Raw genomic sequence first — 14,730 nt, forward strand, 5'->3', positions numbered from 1 at the left:
TAGGACAGCAGCAGTGGCATCACTCAAAACCGAATGATCAAATTGTTTTTAATTATAAATGCATCATTGTGCGTTGGTTGAGTTAGGTTAAACGTAAATATTGCAATAAATCCACTGTCTTTCACTGATGTTTAGGACAGAGCTGGTGGCAAATGTATAAATTGTACCATTTTCATACATCTTGCTTCTAGAACATGTGTGGTTTAGTTTTTCTCAAAGTGTTAATTAATACATTAACTATCATGCAGGAACTAACATGTAATTAAGGTAGTGTTATTCATGCAGTATTTCATATGACTCATGTCAGAGTTAAGTTAGTTCTTCATTAGCTCTTGATTAATACATGTCTTAACTCATCATTAGTTCATAGTCAAGTTATTATTAATTCAGGTATTAGTAAATGATGATTCATGTACTGTTATTGTAAAGTGTTACCAATAAAGGCTGTTATTTTGAACCTTTCTTTTCTTCAAAGCATCCTGATATTAATTTTATCATGGTTTCCACAAAAATGTTAAGCTGCACAACTGTTGTTAACATTGAGAATACAAGAACAACAAATCACAACAGTATATTAGAATGATTTCTAAAGAATCATGTGACAAATTCAGCTTTGACATTACATGAATAAATATTTTTTTAAATATATATTAAAATAGAAAACAGTTGTTTTAAATTGTAATAATAAATTCAATAATAATTAAATGTTTTAGTTCAAAATGTCCCAATGTACTGTAAGTATTTTCTGAACTGCCTGTATCCCCAGTTTGACTATGAACTGTACAACACTGCTGTCATTTATTAAGCAAGAGGTATGACAACTGACTAGTAGAAGGTCAGGCATCCACTGTGGTTTCAACACTCTCTGTGTTAGATGTTAATTTACTAAAAAAAAAAAAAAAAATCACTTATGTACAATCTTTCATTGCAGAGTGTCTGTCCATGTCTATTTGTGAATTACATCAACTGTTTTTTTCAGTGTATTTATGTTACTTTAAGTGTGTGAAGTTACATTAAGTCAACATACTTTATTTGTGTGTGCATGTGTGAGTTTGTGTTTGAGAAAAAGAGATAAAGGAGAAAAAGAATATGTATGAATATTTAATGTCAGTATATGAGAGGTTAATCATCTACATAATAGCAGTGAATGTGTATGTACACTTATGATTGGACAAACTCAAGTCCTTATCGCCCTCCCTGCTTCTTTTGAGCCACATCAGAAGATTTGATCAGCAAAGATGAAGTTTGAGAACCTGTTGGCTGAGGTTGGGGGGTTTGGAAAATACCAGATCAGTATAATCGCCCTTTTGGTGATTCCAAGAGTCACACTGCCGTTTCACTTCTTGTTAAACAACTTCATTGCTGCCATCCCATCTCATCATTGTGATATCAGCTCTCTGGATGCTGACGGGATCCTTGGGAATCTGAGTCAAGAAGAGAGACTGACTGTCAGTATTCCTGCAGAGGAAGATGGGAGTCCTGCTTCTTGTCACATGTTCTCTTATCTTCAGTTCCACCTGTTGACAAACTCTTCCAGCAGCACAGAACTTCCAGTAGTGGAGTGTCAGAATGGATGGGAGTATGACAACAGTACGTTTAAATCAGCCTTGGCCACTGAGGTAATTCAATTTATTTGTCCTTCATTCAAAAACATTTTTATAACTATTTAATCACATTTTAAGACTGTTAAATATGGTCTCCACAGTACTTCTTGTCCAAGTACTTTGCCTAAATAAATGTTAAAGCTGAAGTTATATATATAAAGCATAGTTGTAGTTCTTCTTAATTTAGACGTACATTCCTGATCAAAAGAAAAAGGACATCTCTCCAATAATGTATGTGTTCCTCTTTCAGTTTGATTTGGTGTGTGACAGGAAAGGTCTGAATAAAGCCACAGCCACCATCTTCTTTCTTGGTGTGATGTTAGGAGCTGCCATTTTTGGCTGGCTGAGTGACAGGTGAGACTTTATGTAAGATATGCATCTGAGCCTTCATGAGATACAGTGAGCAGTGATGCTACAATATATAAGCTAATCATAAGTTGAAATATAAGTAAAGTATAATATTATTTATCTACACCACACACACACACACAATGATGTTATTTAAGGGACTGGTTTTGAATAAAAACATATCTCAGTATTAGTTAAAGTATCCATTGGAAAATATAAATTCATATTATATAGAGCAAAAACACTTTAATGTACATAACTGGGTCAAAAGTCTAAATATAGAACAGGGACTGTTTGGATTTTTGGAGCAATTCACTACAATAAATCAACCTTTCCAACACTGCATGCAAATAAAATAACTATTTAGGATGAATAGATTCACTAGAATGAACTAGTTTCCAACTCTATTACATGCTTATACAAACCCGATTCCAAAAAAGTTGGGAAACTGTACAAATTGTGAATAAAAACAGAATGCAATGATGTGGAAGTTTCAAATTTCTATATTTCATTCAGAATACAACATAGATGACATATCAAATATTTTAACTGAGAAAACGTATAATTTTAAGGGAAAAATAAGTTGGTTTTAAATTTCATGGCATCAACACATTTAAAAAAAGTTGGGACAAGGCCATGTTTACCATTGTGTGGCATCCCCTCTTTTCTTATAACAGTCTGCAAACGTCTGGGGAATGAGGAGACAAGTTACTCAAGTTTAGGAATAGGAATGTTGTCCCATTCTTGTCTAATACTGGCTTCTAGTTGCTCAACTGTCTTAGGTCTTCTTTGTCGCATCTTCCTCTGTATGATGTGCTAAATGTTTTCTATGGGGGAAAGATCTGGACTGCAGGCTGGCCATTTCAGTACCCAAATCCTTCTTCTACACAGCCATGATGTTGTTATTGATGCAGTATGTGGTCTGGCATTGTCATGTTGGAAAATGCAAGGTCTTCCCTGAAAGAGATGACGTCTGGATGGGAGCATATGTTGTTCTAGAAGTTGGATATACCTTTCAGCATTGATGGTGCCTTTCCAGATGTGTAAGCTGCCCATGTCACACGCACTCATACAACCCCATACCATCAGAAATGCAGGCTTCTGAACTGAGCACTGATAACAACTTGGGTTGTCCTTGTCCTCTTTAGTCCGGATGACATGGCATCCCAGTTTTCCAAAAAGAACTTCAAATTTTGATTTGTCTGACCACAGAACAGTTTCCACTTTGCCAGAGTCCATTTTAAATGAGGCTTGGCCCAGAGAAAACACCTGCGCTTCTGGATCATGTTTAGATATGGGTTCTTTTTTGACCTATAGAGTTTTAGCCAGCAACGGCAATGTAGATTGTGTTCACCGACAATGTTTTCTGGAAGTATTCCTAAGCCCATGTTGTGATTTCCATTAAAGTAGCATTCCTGTATGTGATGCAGTGGCGTCTATGGGCCCGAAGATCACAGGCAACCAGCATGGTTTTCTGGCCTTGACTCTTACGCACAGAGATTGTTCCAGAATCTCTGAATCTTTGGATGATATTATGCACTTTAGATGATGATAACTTCAAACTCTTTGCAATTTATCTCTGAGAAACTCCTTTTTGATATTGCTCCACTATTTTTCACCGCAGCATTGGGGGAATTGGTGATCCTCTGCCCATCTTGACTTCTGAGACACTGTCACTTTAAGAGGCTCCTTTTATACCCAATCATGTTGCCAATTGACCTAATAAGTAGCAAATTGGTCCTCCAGCTGTTCCTTATATGTACATTTTACTTTTCCGGCCTCTTATTGCTACCTTCCAAACTTTTTTAGAATGTATAGCTTTAAAATATTTGGCATGACATTTCAAAATGTCTCACTTTCAACATTTGATATGTTATCTATATTCTATTGTGCATAAAATATAAGTTTATGAGATTTGTAAATTATTCCATTCCTTTTTGAATCGTTTAGGATGAATCAGTTCACTATAATGAAGCAGACAACACTGCATACTTTTGAGGGAGAGAGGATCATATAGGACAAACTGATTTACTGTCACAAACGGTTAAGGAGACAGGGTTGTTCTTTTAAAGACATTAAAAAGTTGTTTGCGAAACTAAAAAAAAAAAAAAAATGCTAAAAAAAAGCTAAACTAAAAAAAAAAAAGCTAAACTACTTTGAAAACAGCTGAACTCCTGTGACACTACTTAAAAACGTAATTGGTGTGTCACTTGTTGTTAGTTATCCGTAACACTACAGTTCTCTTTATTCCAGGTTTGGTAGGAAACGAATGCTGATGGTGTCTTACCTGATTACCATTTTGTTTGGGGTGGCCAGTGCAATGTCTCAGTCCTTTATCATGTTTGCCATAATGAGGTTCTTCACTGGAATGGGCATTACAGGCATCAGCATCATCTCCATCGTCCTGTGTGAGTGCTTTCTTACATACCTAAGGTTGACTAATTAAAATGTATTTTATAATTAATATGATTAAAACCCAACATAGTTTTTAGTAGACAGATTTTACAAACACAGCTCAACACTTGTTTAGTTTAAATTAACTAGTTGAATGATTCATTGACTCATGACATTTCTGCATGAATCAAAAATTTCAACTGATTGAATGAATGATTGAATGACTCAGTCATAAAGTCACTTGACTATCATAATTTAACTTGCAGAAAGTCACTTAAAAATCCCTGTCACTAATGCACAGACTGACATTCGATTTGAAATAATAAAACATTATTGTAATTCATCAGGTGTAGAATGGGCTGATATTGCACACAGGACGATTGCTGGCGTCATAATCAGTTTTGATTGGTCACTCAGCACTATGATATTGCCTGGCATTGCTTATCTTGTCAACGACTGGAGGAGTCTGGTCATCACAGTAACCGCTCCTCTCGGACTGGCAGTGATTACGTGGAGGTAAGATGTTACTATGATTGACTCAAATGTCCAATTTTCCCAGATCACCTACATTCCTGTCTTCTAGATGGATCCCAGAGTCAGCACGATGGCTCATAGCCAATGGACGACTGGAAGAGGCCCATTTTTACCTGAGCAAATGTGCCTCAGCCAATAACAGACAACAAAACCTCAGAGATATCAAACCAGAGGTAACATTTTAATATGTGATTTTGAGAAAGCAATCACATTTTCTGCATTTCCCTAAAGCTTTTGAGAACATGATCTTTCAGACCCTTGCCAACATTATAATTGCTGAGGGCAAAGGTGACAGGAAGTACTCGTATCTGGATCTTGTGAGGTCTCCCAAGATGAGAAAACTGGCTCTACTTACTGGGATCACCTGGTGGGAATGTTTTGTTCAGAGAATAAACTTTATAATGGCTAAAATTATAATTTGCTCTTCGAAATCAAGTCAGAACCTGGTTAAGTAAGATATTGAAGTAAATTGTTTTTGCAGGTTTGGAGTGGCATTCACTTACTATGGCATCAGTTTGAATATCAGTGGTTTTGGGCTGAATTTGTACCTGACCCAGTTTATTTATGGGGCCATAGAGCTGCCATCAAAATTGGTGGCCTATTTGTCTCTTGATAGGCTGGGCCGCAGGTACAGCCAGGTGGGCACGCTGATTACAACAGGGGTCTGCATTGGCATCACTGTCCTCATTCCCAGAGGTAAATGACAAATCAGTATACTGCTGTATGTCATCCTAAAATGTGAAATTTTAAAATGTTTTTTTGAAGTAAAAATCTGTGTTTATTTTTTTCCAATTACAATACACCTTATCCCAGTTTAATATGAAAAGCCAACTAAATGGCTAAGTATCAAATAAAATACTTACTTAATAAAGTGGGTAAGTATAAAATCCTATTTCCTGTGGATCTTGAGATATTAATCACATGTTACTCATGCATTTCAGTCATTTAATGTATGGCTCAGGTGATGCCTTTGGTCCTGTCTTTAGATTTGTGGCTGCCCCGTACAATCATTTCTGTGCTGGGTAAAGGATTCTCTGAGGCCTCCTTCACATGTGTTTTCCTCTATACCACTGAACTCTACCCAACTGTGTTACGGTCAGTTGTTTATCATTTGCAAATATACTTCTGTTTGAACATTAAATGAAAAATGGACTAAAAAGGGGTTGTTAACATTCTCTCAATTTATAGGCAGAATGGACTGGGCTATAGCTCATTTGTGGGTCGTGTTGGTGTTTCTCTTGCACCTCTTGTAAGCCTCCTGGACGAGGTCTGGCTTCCTCTGCCACAGGTCCTGTTTTGCATTGTAGCTGTCAGTGCAGGTCTCCTTGCGCTGCTCCTCTCTGAGACCCACAATGTGCGGCTTCCGGAGACTATTGAGGACATTGAGAAAACTAGGTGAATAATCATTTACTAGTTCTACTGCAAGAAACTTTTGTTTAATTGCTCAATTAAACGTCATATTTAAGATAATTAAATTGAGATTCGCAATATAATTCTGACTCATAAAATATATTGCAGTGTTCTTAAGGAATTTGATAAAATATTTTTGTTTGATTTACTCAGGAAAAGATCAGTGTGTTCACAACATGAATATCAGCTTGGAACGGAGCCCTTCAGGCAGACAAAGTGAATCTAAATTGTAGAGAAGATGAATCTAATAAAAATAAAATTCATCATTGAATTGTCTTGGTCTTTATTTAGCAACTTACTCTTGTGACACTCTTGGTCATTAGTTTATTTATTTTTGATGCTTTTGCAATAAGTCTCTTATGCTCTGCATTTATTTGATCAAAAGTATAATGAAAACAATGGTGTTGTAAAATATTTTTACAATTTATAATAACAATTTTTATTCCTGTGAAGCTGAATTTCCAGCAGCCATTACTTTCGTGTCACATGATCCTTCAGAAATCATTCCGATGATGTTGATGATTTGGTGCTATCATTTAAAATATTCTGCAGTTTTTTTTTTTTTTTTTTTTTCATGGAAGAACAGCATGTATTTTAAACCGAAATCTTTTGTAACATTTTAAATGCCTTTAGTGACAGTTGAATACTTTCTGAATTTAAATGTGATTTTCTTTTATTCTGAAATTTCTTTTAAACCAGACATTACTGTAAAGTCAAAATTCATGTCCCATTCATGTTTCAAATCAACAGACTGTGGCTGCCTTGAGGGCAAAGTTATGATAATCTCAGAATGACAAAGCAAGAATGGATTTCTATTGTGAAACCACCAATGTAAAGTTTCAACCAAAGGGTTTAATTTTTACAAATGTTCCACAAAGCTTTAGACAGTCCCTCTGTTAACCGTTTCCCTCCTTTAGAGTGTTATGACTGTCAGGTATAAACAAATGAGCCAGGTTAAACTGATCCTCAACCAGGTTGAACACAGAGCACTAGGACGAAGTTTGAAGATCTTCTTTCAGCAATTAATCTATTCGGATGTTTAGATGGACCTTTGCATCAATTTTTTTGGTCCTTTTCTGAATCTGCGATTCAGTCTTGCGTGTCATTTTTTGTTAGGCAACTTTATTGCTGTTATCCCCTCTCACCATTGCAGCATCAGCTCTTTGGATGCTGATGAGATCTTTGAGAACCTGACTCAGGAGGAGAGACTGACTGTCAGTATTCCAGCGCAGGAAGATGGGAGTCCTGCTTCCTGTCACATGTTCTCTTATCCTCAGTTCCACCTGCTGTCAAACTCCTCCAGCAGTCCAGTGCCAGAAGGAATGGGAGTATGACAACAGCATATTCATCAGCACTCTCACCACACAGTATAGAAGACTCCTGCTTTTTTATTTATTACTGATTTATACACTTTGTACTTTTCTCTAGTTGTGACTTCTGTTGTTCTTTTTTTGTGTGTTTGTCTTTCAGTGGGATTTAGTGTGTGATGAAGAGCATTGAACTGATTAACAACCACTATCGGGATTGTTGGGATGTTTGGAGCAGCTGCTTTTGGGAGCTTGAGTGCAATGTTGGTGCCTTGCCTTGCCTTATATGGACAAAAAACACAGAGACATACAGAAGAAAGAAATGTCATTCATGTTTGTAACAACATAATTTACATTTATTGTTAAATTAAATTTAAATTAATCTCAGTTGCACACACTGCATTTTCCCAAATAATCTAATCAGTCATGGATAGCTTTCACAAGAGGTATCTTTATGTTTTTTTGGTGTTTACACTTGCACTTTTTAAATGGATACATGTCTGTTTCTGCACAGCTTTGGGCGTAAGCCAATGCTGCTGTTGTCGCATATATTAGGAATGGGTTTTGGTTTTTGGGTTTTGTGTAGTGCTTTTTCCACCTCCTTCATCATGTTTGCAGTACTGAGTTTTTCACTGGATTCACCATTACTGGCAGCATCATCATCTCCACTATACTCAGTGAGAATTGCTCTTTTTAAATTTTGTTTTAATTGTGTCTTTAAGTAAGGTTTCTAAAATGAAAATCACCATAGGCTATCACTGTAATTGTCAAAGTTATGAGTGTGTGTGTCTACGTTCTTTTGTTGATTTGTTCTTCATCAGATGTGGAGTGGGTGAGCATTGAATTGACACAGAAAGCTGGTAGTGGTGATTGACAGCCTCTCATGGACATTTGCCTTCATGAGCTTTTCACTGATTGCATACTTCATTGGAGACTGGAGATGGCTGACCGTTGCCATCTCATTGCCCACTGCCATTGCCACAATCACTTGTTAGTAAGTATAAATCAACTAAGCCCAATCAGAGGTCACAAAAAAACATCTGAAAAATCATTTGGCACATGTAATATGCCTTTTTACAAAAAGTTAATCGCAGATCAGAGTTCTTGCTGCACATTCTCAATATAAATGAATTTACAGATCATAAATATTAATTTTGATATTTTTATAGGTGGGTTCCATAGTCAGCTTGGTGGCTGATAGCTAATGGGAAGGTGGATAAATTTGGCAATTGTAAGGCCCTTTCACACCAAGGCTGAGGGCAGTGCCTCTGCATCTCATTCCCAGTTTCCCTTAATATGGGACAGGACAGGTGTCAGTAAATAAAATTAGAAAACAAAGTTACTTACTTACTTTAAAAATGCAGATATTTTGTTGTAAATATAAAAGTAATGCTTCACTAGTTACTTGAAAAATGTTTTACATACATCTAATCACATAACTTACTTAATGCGTTACCTCAACATTGCCTGGAAATAAAGTTGATAAAATGGTACTGGTGTTTCATCTAGGAAAATGGCAGAAGATATGTTATGAACTTGAAACCGGAGTTTACTGTTCATTAACCAGTAATCTGGAATCTTGCCCTAGTGCTTCTTAAGTGTCTGTAAAATGCAGAGTGTAAGTGTTTATGTCTGTGGAGAAGGATATGAATAAAGTTATTTTTTTCTTTGGGCTATGCACACAACGTAAAGCTTCAAATTAAAGGCCTTAACTTTGATTCAATCCTCTTGATATAGAAGTTTTGTGAACCACAAAGCCTTGCACAATGAGCTTGTTGAATAACAGCTGCCTGAAAGGTTTTCTAAGCCCGGATCAGTGCTGATGTTTGTGTTTTGATGAAGACAAAAGTTAATCTGTGCAAATGGCCATACAAAAACCCAATGTGTCAGCATCAGCTAAGAATGTGTTTCTACTTTTTTACTCCATTTCTAAACAAATCAATAGGCATTTAGATGCCATATTTAGCTATTTTGTGTCAAACGTTTATGACAAATAAACCATTCTAGTTTTATCTAAAAAAATCCTTCTTAATATTAGCCAACAACTCAACATGACAACTCTGACGAAAGATGTATTACATGATCAGAAGGAGCTTGCCTTTTATCTGCAAACTCCAGAAATTAAGCCATTATAAAATAACAAGAGAAAATTTATCAAAAAGGGACTGAAACTGTTTATGATATATTTATGTATGAGCAAATAATGTACTGTATATAGCCAAAGTGTCCTACTGTGACAAGAGATCATCTGTATGGTCAGGAAATGTGTCAATGTCCATATGCATTAACCACGTGAATTGCACCCGACGAGACACTCTTTTACAGGAATTAACAGCCAAATCACAAATCATTCACCCCTGCTGACAAGATACTATGGGTAGCAGCTTGTTTGAAGATATGGACACACACACACACACACACACACACACACACATTAAACACAGACATGAAACAACAGCAGTTTTTTTAATGACCAAAGTACAATATGTATCCGACTTCCAGTTACTTTAACCTTTGATACCCCATAAAAGCTCACAATGTAAACCAGGGATTTTGTGGGAAGACACTGAGGAAAGTCTGTGTATCAACAAAAACCATGAAGTTTGAAGATCTAATTACGGAGATCAATGGCTTCGGCAGGTTCCAGAAGATGATTCTTTGCATCAGTTTTGTAGGACGATTCACTATACCGTGTCACTTTTTACTAAGCAACTTCATCGCCGCCATCCCATCTCACCACTGTGATATCAGCTCTCTGGATGTTCAGGGAATCTTGGGGAATCTGAGTCGGGAGCAGAAACTGACTGTCAGTATTCCAGCTCAGGATGGTGGGACTCCTGCTTCTTGCCACATGTTCTCTTATCCTCAGTTTCATCTGTTGACAAACTCCTCCAGCAGCGCAGAACTTCCAGTAGTGGAGTGTCAGAATGGATGGGAGTATGACAACAGAACGTTCATCAGCACTCTCGCCACACAGGTGAGATTTCAGTGAAGAAGGTGCTGCCTTTTCATTTGAATCACTATAAACTATACTTGAATACATTGTTTAACTAAATATTGAAACATAAAATTAATCCTAAATTAGCAAGTCTATTGAGTTAATTGTTAGCTAGCAATTCTGCACGTTTCAATAAAAAACATTACTGCATGTGCAGTTAAAGCTTTTCCAAATAAAGTAAAAAAAATTTCAGTCAACGGCTCATCCTCAACATAAACCATATTTTCACAATGATAACTTAAAAATGCCAAATAAACTGAAAAATAAACTAGTACTAGTACTCAAATGATTTGCTTCATTTAGTAAATTTTTACTATTAGGTTTTACAGTGTCAGTAAATATGTTGTTTGTCATTTTCACATCCACAAAAATATATATATATTTAATTCATCTGGTTTTAAAAGTTCATCAGAATTTCTTAAGACAATTTATTTTCAGTATCTTTTTATTTTAAAGTGGGATCTGGTATGTGATAACAAAGGTCTGAATAAAGCTGTGGCCACCATCTTCTTTGTCGGAGTGATGTTTGGAGCAGCTTTTTTTGGAGGCATGAGTGACAGGTGATGTTAAAAAAAAAAAAAAAACAGAACTGTACATTAAGATAAATATTATGAGCGATTAGCATTTTATGAAGACAGCCACAAGCATGAAATGTTCTGTATGAATAAACCTATCTTCTGTTTGGCGTGTAGATTTGGCCGTAAGCCGATGCTGTTGGTGTCCTATATATCAGGAATGGCTTTTACACTGGCCAGCATCTTTTCTTCCTCCTTCATCATGTTTGCAGTGCTGAGATTCTTTAGTGGATTCACCATCACCGGCATTGTTATCGTCTCAACCGTACTCAGTAAGACCCCTATCTCAGGTCCCCAGGTTATGATTGAATGTGAATATAAAACAAAGTAAAATGGCTTTACTGTATATGCGTGTCTTTCCTCAGATGTGGAGTGGGTGGACATTCAGCACAGGAGGCTTGTATGTATAATTGACAGTATGGCGTGGGCTGTTGGGAGCACCTCATTGTCTCTTATTGCGTTCTGTATCAGAGACTGGAGATGGCTGACAGTGGCTGTCACTTCACCTTTACTGCTATCCACAGTCCTCTGGTGGTAATGGACCTTGCATATTCTGTCAAATTAAAATCACAGCATTACAGAAATTACGGTAGTCAATTAAGGGTGAGAATGTTACACAGAGCAAATGTTTCTGATGTAGGTGGGTTCCAGAGTCAGCTCGGTGGCTGATAGCTAATGGCAAGGCTGAAAAAGCTCATTATTATCTGCATAAATGTGCTGTCATGAACCACAAGGAGGAAGTTATCTCAAGAATCAAACCTGAGGTGAGAGAAAACAATATATAACATTGGATTGATCACTTTTTTAAAAAAACAAATCTGTAGGCTAAATACATCTTTGCATTACTTTTATAGGCTCTCTCTATAATAGTTACAGATGGGGGAAAGAAAAATTATTCGTACCTGGACCTCGTCAGAACCCCTAAGATGAGGAGATTGGCTCTGCTCACAGGGACCATATGGTGTGTAAATGAACCACAGTTCAACAGAACATGCTCACTTTTTCAGTGGCCTTGGTTCCGAAGTACTTTTCCCGTTAAACTTTCCAATATGAAGTAAAAAAAAAAAAACTTTGTTAAAAAGTTAAAAGCCATGAACCAAACAACCAGCTATTAGGTGAATCACAACATTACAAACTTTGATTTAAAGCAAAATCAGACCAAAATCTAAATTGCAAGACAGCTTAAATTTGTATTTATTTATTGTAAAATATGTGTATATTCAGAGTACAGAGCATTTTCGATGTTTCGATTCTCTTATTTGTGAAAAGATAATTGGAGAATCATGGGTAATGTAGTTTCTCCTGCAGATTCCTGCTATTAAATACAGTTATTAAAAAAAAAAAAAAGTGCTGTTGGCTGCACTATAGTCTTCAGTGGCTCTAGATTACAGAACAAGGACTTAAATGTTTGAATAATAAATAATCTATTAATGATTTTTCACTTCATACAGGTTTTGTGTTGCCACTATGACCTATGGTATAAGTCTCAACATCACAGGCTTTGGTCTAAATATGTATCTCACTCAGTTTGTGTATGGAGCCATTGAGGTTCCCTCTAAACTGATGGTATATTACCTGCTGGAGAAGATTGGCAGGCGTAAAACTGAAGCAGGAGCTCAGCTGTTGGCCGCAATCAGCCTTATGATTAACATATTCATACCCAGAGGTGAGACTGGCAAAACCAACCTATGATTATCCAGTGATGATTATGATTACATGTGCAAGAGTGCTGTTGCTACTGAATATCTCACAAAAAAAACAGCATGATTACTTTTGTAACAGATTTATAAGATGTTAAGACTGCAGACATCCCTCCTGTCTACTGCATATTGATAGTTTCTCCCCAGTTTCTGCAAATTATATGCAATATCACAATGTTATGCCAAATTCTGTGACCATGGTAGGCCCCGTTGTCACTGTGGAGTTTGAACTTTATTACACATGTGAGTTCAGTTCACAAACAGCCTATGTTCAAACATCGGTGACTTAGACAATTCTGCAACTAGAGGTTACTGTTCATTAAATGTTCGCACAAGAACATGCATATTATTGAGGATTTATAACCGTCACTTGGCATGCTGTGGAGAAACAGACGTGCCGACTGAACTCTGAGTGTAAATATATACAGAACTGGGGAGTGGAGGGTGGGGGGTATAAGAGATTGAATTAACCTGTTATGCTGCCATGTCAGATTTGGTGACCCTTTGCCATAATTATTAATATGCAATCATGATAATACTCAATAGCACTCAGATACGTTATCCAGTAACAATTTATTGAGATTCAGTGAATAACCTAACCCAGGTAACACAGCGTACAGTTGAGCAAATAAATCAACTGAAACTGACAAGGCAGTACAGCTGTCATCTTTGGTTTTAACGCTATTTAAATTGATCCTACCTCCCTGAGTTTTTCCAGGGTGGGAGGTCCGAGATATGGCCTTACCTGCTGATGGAATGAGTTAACTGCAGAAGCAAACACTTAAATTCTAACCGTGAGATGCTGCTTGCTCGAGTAGATTTGTGGACCAAGATAGAATGTAATAGGGTAGAATAGAAAAATACATTAAAATAAATAAATAAATAATTCTGTAATTTGCACTGTATTTGTTCAATGCATATTATACAGATGGCATAAGCTCAGTACAACCTGATCTTACCGGAATGGCACAAGAGGATACATTTAATTTGTTTATTCAGTCTTACTGTTTTCATTATTCTCTCTTTCACATTCAGATCAGTGGGTTGGTCGTACTGTGGTGGCAGTACTGGGTAAAGGTTTTGCAGTTGCTGCTTTTTGTACAATTGTATTATACAGCTCTGAGCTTTACCCGACTGTCCTCAGGTATTGTTAACATGATTTTTATATTTTATATAAATGTAAAATAAACGCATACACTTATATTTACAGTCTCATCCCTCATAGATTTACTCATTACATAGCAGTGCACAGTATTTAACAATTATTTTTTTGACTGGATCGTTCAGGCAAAATGGGATGGGCTATAACTCATTCCTGGCCCGGCTGGGTGTGTCTGTGGCCCCTCTAGTCCTGCTATTGGACAGTTTCTGGGGCCACTTCTCTCAGACCATCCTGTGCTCTGTGGCACTCATTGCTTCTCTGGTGGCCTGGCAGTTACCTGAGACACGAGACAGGTGTCTACCTGAGACTATAGAGGATGTTGAGGGTACTGGGTAAGTCATGACCTATAATATTTTGTTAAGGCAAGTGTAGAAGGTTTGTATTAACACACTGCTAAACACCTGAGTAATTCTGTTGAGTCAAGGATGTAATATAAAAACCAAAACAGATGTAGGTACAGTATGTTAAATCTAAAAAAAATCTGGAAAGTTGATATTGTGTGTTCATTAACCAAGTTATTTTTTATTTTTTTTTATGATATTGAATAGGAAAAATCTCATTAAAGATCAAGACAAGCAGGAGGATGAGGAGAAAATGACAATGAATGAACACAAGGAGGAGCTCTGAGATTGTCATGTTTATAGATCCCTGTAAATGTGAAAACAAATAAAAACAATTCAATTAAAAGAACAATCCAA

General features: G+C 36.6%; 2 protein-coding genes across 2 annotated transcripts; both read left to right on the plus strand.

The window, feature by feature from the left end:
• The first annotated feature begins 1,214 nt into the window (after positions 1 to 1,214).
• On the plus strand, positions 1,215 to 6,569 carry LOC127933473 (solute carrier family 22 member 7-like). Its single transcript, XM_052530503.1, has 10 exons — positions 1,215 to 1,619; positions 1,855 to 1,958; positions 4,206 to 4,360; positions 4,694 to 4,862; positions 4,930 to 5,053; positions 5,135 to 5,247; positions 5,362 to 5,576; positions 5,867 to 5,975; positions 6,069 to 6,275; positions 6,444 to 6,569. Exons 1-10 carry the CDS (start codon positions 1,239 to 1,241, stop codon positions 6,508 to 6,510), a joined length of 1,644 nt encoding a protein of 547 aa, XP_052386463.1. The 5' UTR covers positions 1,215 to 1,238; the 3' UTR covers positions 6,511 to 6,569.
• A 3,478-nt stretch (positions 6,570 to 10,047) lies between these two features.
• Positions 10,048 to 14,718, plus strand: LOC127933611 (solute carrier family 22 member 7-like). Its single transcript, XM_052530700.1, has 10 exons — positions 10,048 to 10,574; positions 11,052 to 11,155; positions 11,288 to 11,442; positions 11,536 to 11,704; positions 11,811 to 11,934; positions 12,025 to 12,131; positions 12,622 to 12,836; positions 13,906 to 14,014; positions 14,158 to 14,364; positions 14,581 to 14,718. Exons 1-10 carry the CDS (start codon positions 10,194 to 10,196, stop codon positions 14,657 to 14,659), a joined length of 1,650 nt encoding a protein of 549 aa, XP_052386660.1. The 5' UTR covers positions 10,048 to 10,193; the 3' UTR covers positions 14,660 to 14,718.
• The last annotated feature ends 12 nt before the right edge of the window (positions 14,719 to 14,730 follow it).

The sequence above is a fragment of the Carassius gibelio genome, chromosome A17 (genome assembly GCF_023724105.1).
Source record: "Carassius gibelio isolate Cgi1373 ecotype wild population from Czech Republic chromosome A17, carGib1.2-hapl.c, whole genome shotgun sequence".
In the NCBI taxonomy this organism is placed as follows: Eukaryota; Metazoa; Chordata; class Actinopteri; order Cypriniformes; family Cyprinidae; genus Carassius; species Carassius gibelio.